Source organism: Nerophis ophidion, linkage group LG21 (genome assembly GCF_033978795.1).
Source record: "Nerophis ophidion isolate RoL-2023_Sa linkage group LG21, RoL_Noph_v1.0, whole genome shotgun sequence".
Classification (NCBI taxonomy): Eukaryota; Metazoa; Chordata; class Actinopteri; order Syngnathiformes; family Syngnathidae; genus Nerophis; species Nerophis ophidion.
In genome coordinates this window covers 31,894,539-31,915,152 of record NC_084631.1, presented here as the reverse complement: position 1 = coordinate 31,915,152, position 20,614 = coordinate 31,894,539, and the positions used below count along the sequence as shown (strand labels likewise).

General features: G+C 42.9%; 1 protein-coding gene across 18 annotated transcripts in view; it reads right to left on the bottom strand.

The window, feature by feature from the left end:
• adgrb2 (adhesion G protein-coupled receptor B2) overlaps positions 1–20,614 on the bottom strand; it is a 1,085,043-nt gene that overhangs the window by 133,994 nt on the left and 930,435 nt on the right. For all 18 annotated transcript variants that reach the window (XM_061882474.1, XM_061882487.1, XM_061882489.1 and 15 more), the window contains one exon: positions 18,642–18,708. In XM_061882474.1, coding sequence (XP_061738458.1) covers positions 18,642–18,708 — 67 coding nt within the window. The remainder of the gene's footprint in view (positions 1–18,641; positions 18,709–20,614) is intronic.

The following is a 20,614-nucleotide window of genomic DNA, read 5'->3' as shown; positions in this document are numbered from 1 at the left end:
CAATAAGCAGATAAGGAATTTTCCAGAATTATCCTAGTAAATGTGTCTAACAACATCTGAATCGCTCCCGCTGTATAGTCTTTTTTTTCTTCCAATAGTCTTTTTTTCCCCCAATTTGTATAGTCCTTCACTCTCACTTTCCTCATCCACGAATCTTTCATCCTCACTCAAATTAATGGGGAAATCGTCGCTTTCTCGGTCCGAATCGCTCTCGCTGCTGGTGGCCATGATTGTAAACAATGTTCAGATGTGAGGAGCTCCACAACCTGTGACGCCACGCGCATATCGTCTGCTACTTCCGGTACAGGCAAAGCTTTTTTATCAGCACCAAAAGTTGCAAACTTTATCGTCGATGTTCTTTCCTAAATCCTTTCAGCTAAATTATGGCAATATCGCAAAATGATCAAGTATGACACATAGAATGGACCTGCTATCCCTGTTTAAATAAGAAAATCTCATTTCAGTAGGCCTTTAAGTCTAAGGATCTAGATATCTGGTCAGGACACTCTTATTAAATGGCATTGTTTTGATTGCAACATTTTTAAGAATATGATATAAACAAAGTATACACACTTTCTTTTAAAGCCCCCTTTACACTAAGCCGGATAAGGTTATCCAGGGTAAATCCCACCTAACCTTATCCTTGTCCACACACACACACAATGGTTGTAATATGTATATGTGCTTTGCTATGGAGGTTTTTTCCCACTCCAGACTGGGCCCCCTTAGGAGCCCAGTCTGGAGTGTATTTTTTTAGTCATACTCCCCCCGCGTTTTACCTTTTTCCCCGTCTTTACGGGGCGCCTCGTGGCGACCCATCAGCTTTCCTGTTCTGTAACCCTGTAAACTGTTTGTTTGTCTAATCTTGAACGACTTTGTGCTGAAAACAAAGTTTTGTTGTATATTTTTTTTGCACCGATTCCCAATTAGACCAGTGGAAGATTCTGGGCTAACAACACTGCTATCTGTATGTATTGTTCCAGCTGACTGACGTTAGTGTGACACGCTGTCACATTCAGTTCAGCTGCCACTGCTTTGCATTAACTTCAACTTTGTATAATGACAAATAAGGGAGCAACACCACACAATGGCCTTATTCGTAACGCAATATTTCCTCCTCAAAGTCATGCACGTTTTGTCAACCGTCCTCTGAGCGATCCATTAATCCACAGTCCGATATAAATCCACTCAAAAAAGGGAAACAATGAGGTGTAATACAATAATCCATGAAGTTGTTTTGAAGCAAGATAGCATCAGCTGTGACTGACAGGTCTCTGGTTGCTGTCTGACGTCACTCCATTGTGCCGCGTTCTCGTGTCAATAAACACATCGAGTTTAAATGTGTTTACAATCGAGCATTACACTTGCTCACTGAGTCTTTTTGTTTATATAATACACACTACACACTAGGGTTGTACGGTATACCGGTACTAGTATAGTATTGTGGTACTAATTAATTAAAAATGGTACCATACTCTGTTTGAAAAGTACCAGGTCTCCTTTTTTTCACGGGCATGACGGCGCGTCATCTTGTTATGACAGTGCTGGTTTTACGAGCAGAGGAGCATGTTCGGCAGCGCACAATCACAGAGTACTTACAAGCAGGCTAGAGATGCGCGGATAGGCAGTTATATCATCCGCAACCGCATCACCGAAGTCGTCATCAACCCGCCGTCCACCCGAACCAACATTTTATCAGAACCGCAACCGCCCGCCTGCTGAAATACATCAGAGGTCGGCCACCTTTAACACTCACAGAGCTATTTAAACCCGTTTCACAGAGTAATGAAGACAATTGGAGCCGCTAACGTTCTCGCGAATATCCAATAGGGTTCATCCTGATGACAAGAACATGGGCGTGCTGTGAAGCCATTGACTTTGACACCTTCAACAACATGTACAAACCGATTCTTAGTCCGGCAACATGTTGTGTGCAGCTTCCGCAATCACACGTACAAAATTGAAAGGCATACCGGGTGATACAGAGTACACTGACGGTTGTGATATAAACAACTTTAACACTTACTAATATGCGCCACGCTGTAAAGCCACACCAAACAAGATTGACAAACACATTTCGGGAGAACAACCTCGCAGTAACACAACATAAACGCAACACAACAAATACCCAGAATCTTTTGTATCCGTGACACTTCCTGATTATATTTTACACCCCTGCGCCCCCAACCCCGCCCACCTTACCGACGCACGGGGAGGTTTGCTGCTAGCGGGGTGTATAAAATAGTCAGGAAGTGTCATGGATACAAAGGATTCTGGGTATTGGTTGTGTTGCGTTTATGTTGTGTTACTGGGAGGATGTTCTCCCGAAATGTGTTTGTCAATCTTGTTTGGTGTGGCTTCACAGCGTGGCGCATATTACCAAGAGTGTTTAAATTGTTTATATCACAACCATTAGTGTACTCTGTGTCACCCAGTATGCCTTGCAGTCGTGTGCGTGTTGCCGCGGAAGTCACACACAAAATGATGCTGGACTGACAAGCAGATCGTACATGTTGTAGAAGGCGACAAAGTCAATGGCTTCATAGCACGCCCTATTACTTACTATCTGGGTGACTGCCGGCAGTCATTCTAGAGAATATTAGCGTCTCCTTTAGTCTTCTTCGCTTTGTGACACGGGTCTTAAATGACTCTATGAATGGTAAAGGATACCCATCCCAGAACCATGTATATCAAATATTTCCGGATGGTTCAAACGCCACCCGCCCGGATCTAATTCAAATCTATTTTTTCGTCATGTCACCCCCCGACCCACGGTTTATCCGCGGACTCCGCGGATGAGACCGCAAACAAACCGCGCAGTGTGCAGACAGAAAAGGGAGAACGGACAAATGTTGGCCTATAAACTAAAGATAAAGGTGAAGATATAACACTGAAACACCCTCAGGAAGAGGTGCTTTAAAACATGGCTAGCTAGCTAGCAGCTATCATCCATCCGCAGTCGTCAGCGTTTTATCTACAAGATGGCGGCACCCGGACGGGCTGCGACACTGCGGTGCTCTTGCTAAAGATGGAACATTTGGCGGAAATGCCGGACAGTTCTGCAGACTTCATGGCTGGCTCGCATCGTGGTCACTCCGTGATCACGTACGACCGCCAGACACTTCTGGATATGGACATATCGGGCCGTTTTGGACTGATAGACGCGGGCGTGCTAAACATGCTAACTAGCATGGGGATACGTCGGCGGCTACATCCAGCGGCCTGTGAAGCAGCGGAGTCTAGTAGCAGCGGGGGCCGTCTACGGAGCAGACGCCAGCGGTGTGATCGGAAACGCGGATGTCGAGCGGGGCTAAAAACAAAGCAGAAGGCTAATCCCCACAGAACACCACTTCCCTCCACCCTGAAGACGGATTTAAATAAAGGATGCGAGACTACTGGTCTGGGTAAGGAGTCAGTTAAATTAGAACACGTTTTTTCTGCTTTGAGTGTTTCAGAGTTGGACATGTGTTTTACTGAGGTGGCTAACTATGATGCGTGCAGTTTATCAAAGCAACAAACAAACAATCGGAAAATCCCCGTTACTGAGGAGGCTAACCATGATGCGTGCAGTTTATCAAAGCAACAATCAAACAATCGGAACATTCCCGTCGTATCAATTCCTAGATATGGTCGTAATTATACTGAATGCACTGGGCATAATAAACACAACATTATTAATATTGCTACTACGGATAATTTGATCAAAAATTCCCTAAAACAGCCCACTACCTATAATATAGGTTTTTTAAACATAAGATCATTGTCTCCTAAAACGTTGTTAGTTAATGATATCATCAGAGACAACAATCTTAACGTCATCGGTCTCAGTGAAACCTGGCTTAAACCAAACAACTTTTTTGCGCTAAATGAGGCATGTCCTCCTAACTTTACACATGCGCATATTGCCCGTCCGCTTAAAAGGGGTGGGGGGGTCGCACTAATATACAACGAAAACTTTAACCTTAGTCCTAACATAAATAATAAATATAAATCGTTTGAGGTGCTTACTATGAGGTCTGTCACACCGCTGCCTCTACACCTGGCTGTTATCTACCGCCCCCCAGGGCCCTGTTCGGACTTTATCAATGAATTCTCAGAGTTCGTTGCTGATCTAGTGACACACGCCGATAATATAATCATAATGGGGGACTTTAATATCCATATGAATACCCCATCGGACCCACCGTGCGTAGCGCTCCAGACTATAATTGATAGCTGTGGTCTCACACAAATAATAAATGAACCCACGCATCGCAACGGTAATACGATAGACCTAGTGCTTGTCAGGGGTATCACCGCTTCCAAAGTTACGATACTCCCGTATACTAAAGTATTGTCCGATCATTACCTTATAAAATTTGAGGTTCAGACGCATGTTCGTCAAACTAATAATAATAATAACTGCTATAGCAGCCGCAACATTAATACGGCCACAACGACAACTCTTGCTGACCTACTGCCCTCGGTAATGGCACCATTCCCAAAGTATGTGGGCTCTATTGATAACCTCACTAACAACTTTAACGACGCCCTGCGCGAAACCATTGATAACATAGCACCGCTAAAGTTAAAAAAGGCTCCAAAAAAGCGTACCCCGTGGTTTACAGAAGAAAGTAGAGCTCAGAAATTATTATGCAGAAAGCTGGAACGCAAATGGCGCACGACTAAACTTGAGGTGCACCATCAAGCATTTAGTGATGGTTTAATAACTTATAAACGCATGCTTACCTTAGCTAAAGCTAATTATTACTCAAATCTCATCCACCGTAATAAAAACGATCCTAAATTTTTGTTTAGTACGGTAGCATCGCTAACCCAACAAGGGACTCCTTCCAGTAGCTCCACCCACTCAGCTGATGACTTTATGCAATTCTTTAGTAAGAAAATTGAAGTCATTAGAAAGGAGATTAAAGACAATGCGTCCCAGCTACAACGGGGTTCTATTAACACTGACACGATTGTATATACGGCGGATACTGCCCTCCAAAATAGTTTCTCTCGTTTTGAGGAAATAACATTAGAGGAATTGTTACAACGTGTAAATGGAATAAAACAAACAACATGTTTACTTGACCCTCTTCCAGGGAAACTGATCAAGGAGCTCTTTGTATTATTAGGTCCATCAGTGCTAAATATTATAAACTTATCACTTTCCTCGGGCACTGTTCCCCTAGCATTCAAAAAAGCGGTTATTCATCCTCTTCTTAAAAGACCTAACCTCGATCCTGACCTCATGGTAAATTACCGACCGGTGTCTCACCTTCCCTTTATTTCAAAAATCCTCGAAAAAATTGTTGCGGAGCAGTTAAATGAACACTTAGCGTCTAAGAATCTATGTGAAACCTTTCAATCCGGTTTCAGGGCAAATCACTCCACGGAGACAGCCCTCGCAATAATGACTAATGATCTATTGCTAACGATGGATTCTGATGCGTCATCTATGTTGCTGCTCCTCGATCTTAGCGCTGCTTTCGATACCGACGATCATAATATTTTATTAGAACGTATCAAAACACGAATTGGTATGTCAGACTTAGCCCTGTCTTGGTTTAACTCTTATCTTACTGATAGGATGCAGTGTGTCTCCCATAACAATGTGACCTCGGACTACGTTAAGGTAACGTGTGGAGTTCCCCAGGGTTCGGTCCTTGGCCCTGCACTCTTCAGCATCTACATGCTGCCGCTAGGTGACATCATACGCAAATACGGTGTTAGCTTTCACTGTTATGCTGATGACACCCAACTCTACATGCCCCTAAAGCTGACCAACACGCCGGATTGTAGTCAGCTGGAGGCGTGTCTTAATGAAATTAAACAATGGATGTCCGCTAACTTTTTGCAACTCAACGCCAAAAAAACGGAAATGCTGATTATCGGTCCTGCTAGACACCGAACTCTATTTAATAATACAACTATAACATTTGACAACCAAACAATTAAACAAGGCAACACGGTAAAGAATCTGGGTATTATCTTCGACCCAACTCTCTCCTTTGAGGCACACATTAAAAGCGTTACTAAAACGGCCTTCTTTCATCTCCGTAATATCGCTAAGATTCGCTCCATTCTGTCCACTAAAGACGCTGAGATCATTATCCATGCGTTTGTTACGTCTCGCCTCGACTACTGTAACGTATTATTTTCGGGTCTCCCCATGTCTAGCATTAAAAGATTACAGTTGGTACAAAATGCGGCTGCTAGACTTTTGACAAGAACAAGAAAGTTTGATCACATTACACCTGTACTGGCTCACCTGCACTGGCTTCCTGTGCACTTAAGATGTGACTTTAAGGTTTTACTACTTACGTATAAAATAATACACGGTCTAGCTCCATCCTATCTTGCCGATTGTATTGTACCATATGTCCCGGCAAGAAATCTGCGTTCAAAGGACTCCGGCTTGTTAGTGATTCCCAAAGCCCAAAAAAAGTCTGCGGGCTATAGAGCGTTTTCCGTTCGGGCTCCAGTACTCTGGAATGCCCTCCCGGTAACAGTTCGAGATGCCACCTCAGTAGAAGCATTTAAGTCTCACCTTAAAACTCATTTGTATACTGTAGCCTTTAAATAGACTCCCTTTTTAGACCAGTTGATCTGCTGTTTCTTTTCTTTTTCTTCTATGTCCCACTCTCCCCTGTGGAGGGGGTCCGGTCCGATCCGGTGGCCATGTACTGCTTGCCTGTGTATCGGCTGGGGACATCTCTGCGCTGCTGATCCGCCTCGACATCTCTGCGCTGCTGATCCGCCTCCGCTTGGGATGGTTTCCTGCTGGCTCCGCTGTGAACGGGACTCTCGCTGCTGAGTTGGACCCGCTTTGGACTGGACTCTCGCGACTGTGTTGGATCCATTGTGGATTGAACTTTCACAGTATCATGTTAGACCCGCTCGACATCCATTGCTTTCCTCCTCTCTAAGGTTCTCATAATCATTATTGTCACAGACGTCCCACTGGATCATTATTGTCACCGATGTCCCACTGGGTGTGAGTTTTCCTTGCCCTTATGTGGGCCTACCGAGGATGTCGTGGTGGTTTGTGCAGCCCTTTGAGACACTAGTGATTTAGGGCTATATAAGTAAACATTGATTGATTGATTGATAATCCTCGCCTCCATGGTGACAAATAAAGTACGTTTCTGACAAGTATCATCCCTGCAGGACAGTGTTAATTTTGACAGCAAAATTTGATTTAGTTTTAGTCATAGTCTTTTGACTAAAATGTAATTTGGTTTTAGTCATAATTTTGTTATTTAAATTGTTTTAGTTTTAGTTGACGAAATATCATAAGATTATAGTCGACGAAAACTACAGTAGATTTAGTCGACTAAAGGCTACTATGTAAACTTTCCCTTCAATTTCTGAAAGTCAAAGCAAAACAGCGGAAAAATCACCGATACAAGTCGTATTTTGATGAAAATCTTGTCTCAAATTTAGTATTTCACGAGTAAGCCGTGTAATAAACGGGATAACGTTGAGTGTATGTTGTGGAAAATGCTTACCTGTGTGTGGATTTCGACTGTTAATGTCGCTTCAAGTTTGTTGTGTTTTCCCCGTAATCCTCGCGCTGCATTTCTTACACTGCGTCTTGTTATCTTTGACGTCAAATATAAAATTTCCCCATATGTCCTCTCTCCTCTTCCTCCCCGGCGTTGACATGTTGTCTTCTGCAGCGCATTCCCGGGTCAGTCTCAAACGCAAATTACGTTTACGTAACTTCCTTACCACGTCGCTCTGATTGGTTCTCTTCCCAACTCCTCCCGCCTCCTCCTAATGAAATGAGTTCCGATTGGATCTCGCCTCTGGCAGACATTTTCGTCTCGTTTTTATTCGTTGACGAATACGTCAATACACCTCGTCATCGTCTTAGTCCACATTAATTATTTTTTATTTAATTATTGTCTTGTTTTAGTCAGAAAAAAAAGGTCGTTGACGATAACTATGACGAAAATTTTTCGTCAACAAAATTAACACAGCTCCAGAATGAGGAATAGCTAAACATGCTTCACTACACACTAGTGGTGCAACGGATCAACATTGATCCGTGATCTGTTCGGATCAATATCTTCGGTTTGGCACACACGGTCTGATATATGAAAAAAATAAGTTGTTCGCACTGCTTGGTAATGGCGAGCGGAGTAACGGAGGAACTTGAACACCCCGTGCCATTTAATCGGTGTTTTCATAGGTGCAGACTCCATTGTGCAAAACGATGGTTTTAAACACATGCCGAAAGTGCGTCAGCCACATTACGACATCCCGTCGCGCGCCAACTTCAGCGATAAGATTGTGCAAGATTTTTATGAGCAAGAGAAGAAAAAAGTTGGGGAAGAACTATCCCGAGCGTCATCTGTTGCGCCTACGACAGAAGGGTGGAGGGCCAGGGGAACTCGTTTCATCACAGCAGAGTGGAGATGAGAAGACACGCCCCCTCTACGAGTCACCTTGCGCAGGTACTGACACAAGCAGTGGAGGAATGGAAGATAAAGATATCCCCAGTCACAACTGATAATACCAAAAATCAAATAAATGCAGTGAATGAGGCAGGACTGGGACCACAGGTAGGGTGCTTTGCACATGTAGTGAATTTGGCATCACATATCAGTCAATAGGATGGAGCGCCTCCTTGGGGGGATCAGGAAGGTTTCCTACTTCCACCCAAGCACAACAGCTGCTCATGTGCTTAAAGGGGAACATTATCACCAGACCTATGTAAGCGTCAATATATACCTTGATGGTGCAGAAAAAAGACCATATATTTTTTTTAACCGATTTCCGAACTCTAAATGGGTGAATTTTGGCCAATTGAATGCCTTTCTGTTCATCACTCTGGAGGGGATGACGTCAGAATGTGACGTCGCCGAGGTAAAATAGCCGCCATTTTCATTTTCAACCCATTGTAAACATTGGGTCTCAGCTCTGTTATTTTCCGTTTTTTTCGACTATTTTTTGGAACCTTGGAGACATCATGCCTCGTCGGTGTGTTGTCGGAGGGTGTAACAACACTAACAGGGAGGGATTCAAGTTACACCACTGGCCCGAAGATGCGAAAGTGTCTGCCGCCAGACCCCCATTGAATGTGCCGGAGTGTCTCCAGATTTTACCGGCGATGACAGACATGGCACAGAGATGTATGGATAACCTGCAGATGCATTTGCAACGATAACGTCAACGAAATCACAAAGGTGAGTTTTGTTGATGTTGACTTATGTGCTAATCAGACATATTTGGTCGCGGCGTGACAGCCAGCTAATCGATGTTAACTTGCTATGCTAATCGACGCTAACATGCTATTTACCGGCGGTGCTAAAGCAGACATGGCACTGAGATGTATCGATAACCTGCAGATGCATTTGTAACGATAAAGTCACAGAAATCACAAAGGTGAGTTTTGTTGATGTTGACTGCCAGCTAATCGATGCTAACATGCTACGCTAATCGATGCTAACAGGCTATTTACCGGCGGTGCTAAAGCAGACATGGCACGGAGATGTATGGATAACCTGCAGATGCATTTGCAACTGTTACGTTTCCTTCGTCCCACATTTAATGCGAAAAAAACACTTACCAATCGACGGATTTAAGTTGCTCCAGTGTCACAAGATGCGAAAGTCCTTATCGTTTGGTCCGCACATTTTACCGGCGATGCTAACGCAGCTATTCGGCCATGCTAATGCTATGAATAGCGTCAATAGCTATTCGCTCAATAGCTTCAGTTTCTTCTTCAATACTTTCATACTCCAACCATCCGTTTCAATACATGCGTAATCTGTTGAATCGCTTAAGCCGCTGAAATCCGAGTCTGAATCCGAGCTAATGTCGCTATATCTTGCTGTGCTATTCGCCATTGTGTGTTTACATTGGCAGCACTGTATGACGTCACAGGGAGATGGATAGCGGCATTGCAAATAGCGAACATCAAGCACTTTAAAGCTTTTTTTAGGGATATTCGGAGACTGGTAAAATTTTGAAAAAAACTTCAAAAAATGCAACATGCCACTGGGGACTGATTTTTATTGTTTTTAACCCTTTTGAAATTGTGATAATGTTCCCCTTTAAGACAGAGTAAGAAATGCTAAAGCTGCCTACTCATAAGCTCATACATGATGTCCCAACAAGGTGGAACTCCACTGTTGATATGTTGGAGCAACAGGCAGCTGTATACTCTGCATTGACCCACAAGACACTGAAGACAAATGTCAAAGACATCATCACCCTGTCTGATGATGATGTGACAGTGGCAGAGGAGGTCCGCCAGGTGCTAAAACCCCTCAAAACTGTTACATCCCTGTCTCTGCTGAGCACTGAAACTTCACCATTTGTGTCAATGATCCTGCCACTGAAAAAAAGGATTCTACAATCCATGGCTGCAAGTGTGGAAGACAGCAGCATCACTCCAGATGTCAAGCTTTATTTCACTATGTTTCAAGGAAGCTGTTATGCATTCTTATGTTGCACTTTAAATTGTTTTTTTTATTAATGGTCATTGGTCCAACAAGTTTAAAGAAAGGAGAAATGCCTTTTTATGTGGCACTGTTTTTCATAAATTATGTTAAAAAGAAGATATTATGCCTTGTGCACTTTAACTTGATTTTACATATTTGAATACAACAATTTAAAAGTGTTACAAAACAAAACGACAAACCTTCTGTTTATTTGTCTTGTCTTTTTTTTTTTTTTTTGCTGATCCGAAAAATTATCCGATCCGTGAGTTTTTGGATTCGTTGAACCCCTACTACACACCCTAGGACAGGGGTAGGGTACTTGTGGCTCTAGAGCCAGATGTGGCTCTTTTGATGACTGCACCTGGCTCTCAGATAAATCTTTGTTGACACGGTAAATAATGAATAATTCCGCTGGTAATCCATCCATCCATTTCCTACCGCCTATTCCCTTTGGGGTCGTGGTGGGTGCTGGTGCCTATCACAGCTACCATCAGGCGGAAGGCGGTTTACACCGTGGACAAGTAGCCACCTCTTTGCAGGGCCAACACAGATAGACGGACAACATTCACACTTTAGTGTTGCCAATCAACCTATTACCAGGTGCATGTTTTGGAAGTAGGAGGAAGCCGGAGTACCCGGAGGGAACCCACGCATTCACGGGGAGAACATGCAAACTCCACACAGAACGATCCCGAGCCCGGAATTGAACCCAGGACTACTGAGGACCTTCGTATTGTGAGGCAGACGCACTAACCCCCCTGCCACCATGAAGCCCCCACTGGTAATCACAGTGTCAAAAATAATGTTCAAAATATAAAACATTCTCATGCATTTTTAACCATCCATCCAGTTTCTACTGCACCTGTTCAAGAAGTCGCATTAATGGTAAGAAGTATTTTATTTATTGTTGGTTAGCTTCAGAATAACAATGTTATTAAAAAGAATACAATACTTATTATACTCTAAAAATGTTGGTCTTACCTAAAAGTGCACGCATTTAGTTGTATTCAGTCTTTAAAAAAATATTATATGGCTCTCACGGAAATACTTTTTAAAATATTTGGCTTGTATGGCTCCCTCAGCCAAAAAGGTTCCCGACCCCTGCCCTAGGATGATACAATAGCTAACCGCTAACAGCAAGCTAGCACACATATATTATGATTTATTTTTTTCAAAATTTTCTAAACAAGACTTCCTTGTGGTCTACGTAACATGTAATGGTGGTTCTTTGGTCAAAATGTTGCATCGATGATGTTTTACAAATAATCTTAAAGCCGCTTTCTGACAGTCGCTTTAGGATGTGCCGTTTTGTCGTATTTACGTGTCTCACCTTCGACAGCATCTTCTCCCCGTCATCTTTGTTGTAGCGGTGTAGCGTGCAAGGAGTGGAAGAAGTGTCAAAAGATGGAGCTAACTGTTTTTATGACGTTCAGACTTTACTTCAATCAATAACTGAGCAGCCGGAAATTTGTGCCGTGAAAAACCGTCCGACCGAAACTCTATAATAACTAAAGTTCCTTGGGTGAATAATGTAAACTCACTACACCGGTATTTTTTTGTGCTTTCATGACGAGTTTACTGACAGATACAAGTAAGAAATTTACACTACTTTATATTAGAAATGGCAACAGCGGAAGATTTAAGTCCCATAACAAGAAGATAAAGAAAAAGAAAAAGCTTATCGACTTACAGTGTTGGCATGGACTACAAAGGTGCAGATCCCAAAAACAGATTAGCAGGTACCAGAAAATAAGAACATCTGTTTTTGCATAGTATTGAGAAACAAAATGCCAGATAATGTCTTACGTTATGCACACACCATAATAATACTCCTATGTTGAAGCACAGTACAATCCATCATCATTACCAAAGTCGTACTAAAACATTTTGATAGATTTCTGAGCGCCGTGTGTAATTAAAGTTAAAGTTAAAGTGCCAATGATTGTCACAATCACACTAGGTGTGGCGAAAATATTCTCTGCATTTGACCCATTACCCTTGATCACCCCCTGGAAGGTGAGGGGAGCAGTGAGCAGCAGCAGTGGTCTTGCCCGGGAATACGTTTTTGGTGATTTAACCCCCAATTCTAACCCCTTGATGCTGAGTGCCAAGCAGGGAGGTAATGGGTCCCATTTTTATAGTCTTTGGTTTGTTCTATACTTTATATACTATAACACTATAAAACTACATACTAGGGGTGCAACGGTACGTGTATTTGTATGGGACCGTTTCGGTACGGTGGTTTCGATCCAGTTCGGAGGTGTATCGATCGAGTTTGTAAGCTTAAGTCTTAACAAGCTGCTCTGCTTTCTGCCTCTGTTTGAGCATCCAGCATTGTCCCGCCCACACAAACATATGATTGGTAACATACAAAGCCAATCAGCAGTGCGTATTCAGAGCAATGTAGTCAATGCTTCAGCGTCGAGCAGATTGGTCTTCAGCAGCGGACAGCATACTCTCCCCAAATTATACTAAACACTTCCAAGTCACTAGCATCACTTTGAGCCCATTGACCTTCTAGAAACTTAAACTGCAGCTCAGCTCAGCTCGCTCGCAGTTCTGGCTTGAGGTGAAGGCTAATTAGCTTTTAGCGTAACCGTAGCTCATTTTGCTATGTGTGTGTGTGTGTGTGTGTGTGTGTGTGCGTGTGTTAGGGGCAGCAAAGCCCTCTTGGTCTGTTATTTCACATGAACTAACATGAAGTCCATGGTGTTCAGGGATGAATAGTCTGTCCTATTGCCATTGTACTATTTTTTCAACTATAGTTATATTAATCATTAGTAATGTAGCAGCATAGTTTTGAATTGCAGGGTCCCTGCTATCACATGTTGACAAAAATATAACATTTACATAATAAATGTAAACTACAGGCTTCCCAAATGCTGTAATAAATTATGCACGATGAGTTGACTTGAAACTGTTTAATGTTGCACTTTTTATATGTAGAAGAAAGGTTTTGTCATTTTATTTAATTAAAGCAACAACTTGAGGCAGTTTAATGTGGATTAACGTGGGCAGAATTATTATAGTGTTCCCAATGTTAAAAGGATAAAGCCATTGTTTACAATTGTTGTAGCTAAATCACCCAAAAATGTATATTTTGTTGTTTTCTTACTGTACCGAAAATGAACCGAACCGTGACCTCTAAACCGAGGTACGTACCTAAAAAAAATGTTTGTGTACCGTTACACCCCTACTACATACTATAGCATATACAATCTTGTTGTTGTTTACTTTAGTCATATTGCAGTCTGGACATATCTATTATGTGTGACTGCCATTATATTGCAGTCTACATGCATCTCTTATGTGTGAGTGCCATCTACTGGTCACATTTATTTCACCATGTTCCAAATAAAATAGCTTCGAGGTAGGTAGGCACAACCAAACTTATTCCATGCATTAAGCGCACCGGGTTATAAGGGGCGCTGTCGAGTTTTGAGAAAATTAGAGGATTTTAAGAGCGCCTTTTAGTTCGAAAAATACAGTACATATTTTTTTGATTTAGGAATCCTGTTTAAAAACCAATTAGGTGCTTAAATCTAGGTTCCACTGTAAACTATTGCTTTCCCGACCACGCCACGCTTTGAAAGCAATTTAGACAATAGCTAATCACACAAATTCAACATAGTCTGCTTACATGCCTTGTGCACAAACAAGCACCTGCTGGCAATGTAGACAGATGAGCGCTTATGTCTGACAGGAAATACTCGTGCATAAACAAATCCACAACCATAATAGCAGAGGGAGTAAGTACTAAGCTTTATTTCAGTGTTCGGCAAGAATGAATGCTGGGAAAGAAATAAAAAAACAAACCATCCTGTGAGTCCCAATGGAAAAATAACCTGGTCATAGAAGGAGCCACCTGCAGCAGGCAACAATATGGAGATATAGTTGCGCAGTGATAAAACACCATAATTGAGATTTTTATTGCAACGTTTGCTTGTTTGTTAGCACGTTTACACAAAAGGTGCTCAATGTGCGGGAGCATGGAGCGAGAATGATATCAATACATCCTAAGCTGCACCATACTGACACAGAATGGGTCAGTGACGCCAACCAAGGACGTTAAGTATCGAAATGGCGGATATTAATCCATGAAAATGTGGATAAGTTGCCGATGGTGTGTATGACAGGGGAGCAGCTGTAAGTAGAAACTGTCCAGGTCCACTCTCCAATGGTGTACATTATAATTTGTTAAACTACTGTAGTTGTTTATACTACATTTTAGTGCATTGTGTCCATCCAGTCATCCATCTTCTTCTGCTTATCTGAGGTCGAGTCACGGGGGCAGCAGCATAAGCAGGAAAGCCCAGACTTCCCTCTCCCCAGACACTTCGTTCAGCTCTTCCCGAGGGATCCCGAGGCATTCCCAGGCCAGCCGGAAGACATAGTCTTCCCAACGTGTCCTGGGTCTTCCCCGTGGCCTCCTAACGGTCGGACGTCTTCGAAACACCTCCCTAGGGAGGTGTTCGGGTGGCATCCTGACCAGATGCCCGAACCACCTGATCTGGCTCCTCTCCATGTGGAGGAGCAGCGGCTTTACTTTCAGCTCCCCCCGGATTACAGAGCTTCTCACCCTATCTCAAAGGGAGAGCCCCGCCACCCGGCATAGGAAACTCATTTCGGCCGCTTGTACCCGTGATCTTGTCCTTTCAGTCATGACCCAAAGCTCATGACCATAGGTGAGGATGGAAACGTAGATCGGCCGGTAAACTGAGAGCTTTGCCTTCCGGCTCAGCTCCTTCTTCACCACAACGGATCGATACAGCGTCCGCATTACTGAAGACACCGCACCGATCCGCCTGTCGATCTCGCCATCCACTCTTTACTCACTCGTGAACAAGACTCCGAGGTACTTGAACTCTTCCACTTGGGGGAATATTTCCTTTCCAACCCGGGGATGGCACTCCACCCTTTTCCGGGCGAGAACCATGGATTCGGACTTGGAAGTGCTGTTTCTCATCCCAGTCGCTTCACACTCGGCTGCGAACCGATCCAGTGAGAGCTGAAGATCCTGGCCAGATGAAGCCATCAGGACCACATCATCTGCCAAAAGCAGAGACTTAATCCTGCAGCCACCAAACCGGAACCCCTCAACGCCTTGACTTCGCCTAGAAATTCTGTCCATAAAAGTTGGGAACAGAGTCGGTGACAAAGGGCAGCCTTGGCGGAGTCCAACCCTCACTGGAAACGGGTCACACTAACTGCCGGCAATGCAGACCAAGCTCTGACACTGATCATACAGGGAGCGGACCGCCACAATCAGAGTCCAATACCCCATACTCTCTGAGCACTCCCCACAGGACTTCCCGGGGTACACGGTGGAATGCCTTCTCCAAGTCCACAAAGCACATGTAGACTGGTTGGGCAAACTCTCATGCACCCTCAAGGACCCTGCCGAGAGTATAGAGCAGAGGGAGTAAATACTAAGCTCTATTTCCAGTTCCACGACCAGGACGAAAACCCGACTGTTCCTCCTGAATCCGAGATTCAACTATCCGGCGTAGCCTCCTCTCCAGTACACCTGAATAAACCTTACTGGGAAGGCTGAGGAGTGTGATCCCATGATAGTCGGAACACACCCTTCGGTTCCCCTTCTTAAAGAGAAGAACCACCACCCCGGTCTGCCAATCTAGAGGTACCGCCCCCGGATTATTGTATTGTATGCCATACAATATTTCTTATCTGAAATTGTATATTTCTTTTTAAAAGGGATGTTACATGTTAAAGTGTTGGTGTTTTTTGGAGGGGGCAAGCACAAATGTAATTAATTTCAACTGATTAAAATGAGAGAATAGATTCATATGGCCACAGTCCTGAGTAAATCTCGCATGAGAGGAAGGTGGGAGGTTAATCATTTTGCAATGCAGTCTGCTGACAAAAATAAAAAGTGCTACTCTCTGTTAGAATTGCCACAAAACACAATTAAAAATTTTCGACACTCTACTGCCATCTGGCGGCTCAAGTGAATAGCGCAACCCCCAATGTTTCACGTTTCATGTGTCAGGTAAACCGTGATGAATGGGGCCATGTGATTCCCCTTCCTACTGTAAAGGGGTGACGACGATTTGAGCTACAAGTGTTTGGAGTTAAGAGCTCTGTCACTGAACCGTTGACGGTCGTAAGTGGAGGTATTACTGCACACCTCTCATGGCACGAGGGTTGTTTCGATATCAATATAGTGGTAACGGTGCCCATATCAAAATGTATTTTGCTACTTTTTCTAAAAAAAAAAGGGGACCACAAAAATAGCATTATTGGCTTTATTTTAACGAAAAAATCTTACAGTACATTAAAAATATGTTTATTATTGCAATTTTGTCCTTAGATAAAATATAAACATACTAGACAACTTGTCTTTTAGTAGTAAGTAAGCAAACAAAGGCTCCTAACTAGTCTGCTGACGTATGCAGTAACATGTTGTGTCATTTATCTACCTATTATTTTGTCAATATTATAAAGGACGAGCTGTAAAACTCCAATATTAATCTACTTGTTCATTTACTGTTAATATCTGCTTATTTTTTGATTCATGTTCAATCTACTCTTCTGTTAAAATGTAATAATCACTTGTTCTTCTGTTGTTTGGATACTTTACATTATTTTTGGATGATACCATAAATTTAGGTATAGATCTGATATCAAGTAGTCACAGGATCGTGCATTGGTCACAAATTAAGTTCTCATTGTGGGGCGGCATAGCTTGGTTGGTAGAGTGGCCGTGTCAGCAACTCGAGGGTTGCAGGTTTGATTCCCGCTTCCGCCATCCTAGTCACTGCCGTTGTGTCCTTGGGCAAGACACTTTACCCACCTGCTCCCAGTGCCACCCACACTGGTTTAAATGTAACTTAGATATTGGGTTTCACTATGTAAAGCGCTTTGAGTCACTCGAGAAAAGTGCTATATAAATATAATTCACTAATGTGTCTTTTTTTTTTTTTTTTAAAGAAAAATATTGACATAATCATAGTAGTATCGACAAGATACACTTTTGTACTTGGTATCATTATAGTGGATGTCAGGTTTATATCCACCTATTGCAATTGATGACATTTAGGAGCGCTAGCTCATTAGCGTTGATGCCGGTGAGCTATTGTATCCTCCTACGGTGTGTAGTGAAGCATGTTTAGCTATTCCTTGTCCTGCAGTGATAATGAAACTTGTAAGAAACTTACTTTATTTGTCACCATGGAGGCGAGGATTAGTGATTTAGAAGTAGCTAAAACACTGCCTACTAGCCATGTCTTAAAGCACCTCTTCTTGAGGGAGTGTCAGTGTTATAACTTCACCTTTTTCGTTAGTTTTTAAGCCAAAATGTGTCCGTTCTCCCTTTCCTGTCCACACGCTGTGTCTGCTTGTAAGTACTCTGTGATTGTGTGCTGCCGAACATGCTCCTCTGCTCGTAAAACCAGCAATGGCACGACGTGACCACGTGCTGACATGCCTGTAAAAAAAAATTAAATATGGCGCACAGGTACTTTTCAAACAGAGTATAGTACCGTTTTTTATTTATTAGTACCGCGTTACTATACTAGTACCAGTCACACTTGTCAACCTTGAGACCTCCGAATTCGAGAGATAGGGGGAGGGGGCTGGGACGGGGTTGGGGTCGACGGGCTTCGGTGGTAGTGGGGGTGTATATTGTCACGTCCTGGAAGAGTTAGTGCTGCAAGGGGGCCTGGGTATTTATTCTGTTGTGTTTATGTTATGTTACGGTACAGATGTTCTCCCGAAATATGATTGTCATTCTTGTTTGGTGTGGGTTCACAGTGTGGCGTATATTTGTAACAGTGCTCAAGTTGTTTATACGGCCACCCTCAGTGTGACATGTATAGCTGTTGACCAAGTATGACTTTTCACTCCTGTGTGAGCCGCATATATTATGTGATTGGGCCGGCACGCTGTTTGCATGAAGGAAAAGCGGACGTGACGACACATTGTCGAGGACGCTGAAGGCAGTGCCTTTAAGGCACGCCCCCAATATTGTTGTCTGGGTGGAAATTGAGAGAAATTCGGGAGGATGGTTGCCCCGGGAGATTTTTGGGAGGGGCACTGAAATTCGGGAGTCTCCCGGGAAAATCAGGAGGGTTGGCAAGTATGGTACCGGTATACCATACAACCCTACCTCATGTTGATATTTGTGAAGGAACACAATATGGTGAAGTGTGATTTGCAGTCCAAATAAACGAGGCACAGACTCACCAAGACTATGACAGCTGCGGGTCCAACAAAGGCATAAAGCAGACCTCCCTCCAGGGATAACCAGCAGCTGAAAGACAAAATGGACACTGGTTACACTTCCTTCTTTGCAGATGGAGATGCAGCGTGTATGCGAGCATCCGCCAACTGCCTCTATTCCAACATTGCACTCTGAGAGGATTCCACCCCCCTCCCCCTGCCTATTTGCCTCTAATGAAGATGCATTGCTGCAGGGGAGGGCTTCGTTCTAATTGCCGTTTTCATTCAATCACAATAAATGTTACTCCTCTCTTCCATTTGATGTCTCCTTATTGAACCTCTCCATGGTTTAAACGCCATCTGGAAAGCATGGGTTAAGGTAGAGTGCGGCGTTACGGACCATTTGTTATTCTCTAACGCCCTCCGTGAACCTCACGTGAGGCCTGTCCAAATCGGCGAGCCACCGGAAACAAAACGTGGCAAAAACAAAACCGTCCCAATCTGGCCGACGACGTTTCATTTTGGGTTTCCAGATAAATCCAAACTAATGACGTTTTCTCATCAGCAGTGTGATTGCTTCTTATCTGGTCACGACTGTTTCAAGGGGCCGTTTTATTTTTCACAATTATTATTCAGATTGAATAAAAATTGCTTGTCGACCCGAAGAAATGGTCGGGCGTTCAGGCTTGTCACTCAGCGCTGTGTCGTACACAAAAGCAGTCCCAGACAAGCAATGATTTGAACTCATGTTATGACAGAATATACATTCAATAATGGCTAACGTTAGCTAGTCAGATTGCTATCGTTAGCTGACAACAAACAAAGTCAACGCAAGTTTTATGAACAAATTATTATTTATTAAACACAAACCAGCACAACGGAAAATTTAAAAATAATAAAATGATGGAAAATTTATTTAGAAATTAATTTAATTGAATTAATGAATTTAACTTCGGCATGACTTTTGCGCCAGACTTTTTTTCTGATTGTTGGAGCTTGTCATGCGTTACTCAGCCAACCGATTGACAAATTACTGCCACACGTGGTGGAAAAGTGTATTATATCTAGAGTTGTCGAAGCTTTAACACATGCGAATAATTAAGTTAAAGTACCAATTATTGTCACCCACACACACAAGGTGTGGTGAAATTGTTCTCTGCATTTGACCCATCACCCTTGATCACCCCCTGGGAGCTGGAGGAAACAGTGAGCAGCAGCGGTGGCCGCGCCCGGGTATCATTTTTGGTGATTTAACCCCCAATTCCAACCCTTTTTCAGGGAGGTAGCGGGTCCCATTTTTATAGTCTTTGGTATGACTCGGCCGGGGTTTGAACTCACAACCTACCGATCTCAGGGCGGACACTCACAAACAAGTTATCACATTAATAATTTGGGCTGTCAATCTTTGGGCACGATTCAATTCTTTGGGGTAACAATTCAATTCAGAATCGATACTCGATTCAGAAGGATTCCCCATTCAAAAACAATACTTTTTAATAACATTGGGTGCCAGTTCTATAATTGACTACATTCCTCCATAACTGAGATAAACAGCTGTGATACATTTCTGTATTACTTGAAATAAGACTGGTTTTGTTAAATAAAATTCTACCCAACCATTTGATAACGTGAAATAGAAGTAAGGCAACAAAAGAAATATGCCACACATATCTTCTTTTAAAGTAAATCTGTACAGCAGATATGATCATCTACATCAATTATATAATTAATAGTAGGATATCGTAATTCATTAGAAAATCTGTGTTTTTTTACACCACTGTTACCGTATTATCTGGACTATAATGCGCACTTAAAATATTTTTTTCCCCTCAAAACTCGGCAATTCACCTTATAAACCGGTGCGCCTAACATACGGAATAACTCTGGTTTTGCTTACCGACCTCGAAGCAATTTTATTTGGTACATGGTGTCATGATGAGTGTGACCAGTAGATGGCAGTCAAACATAACAGATACATGTAGACTGCACTATAATGT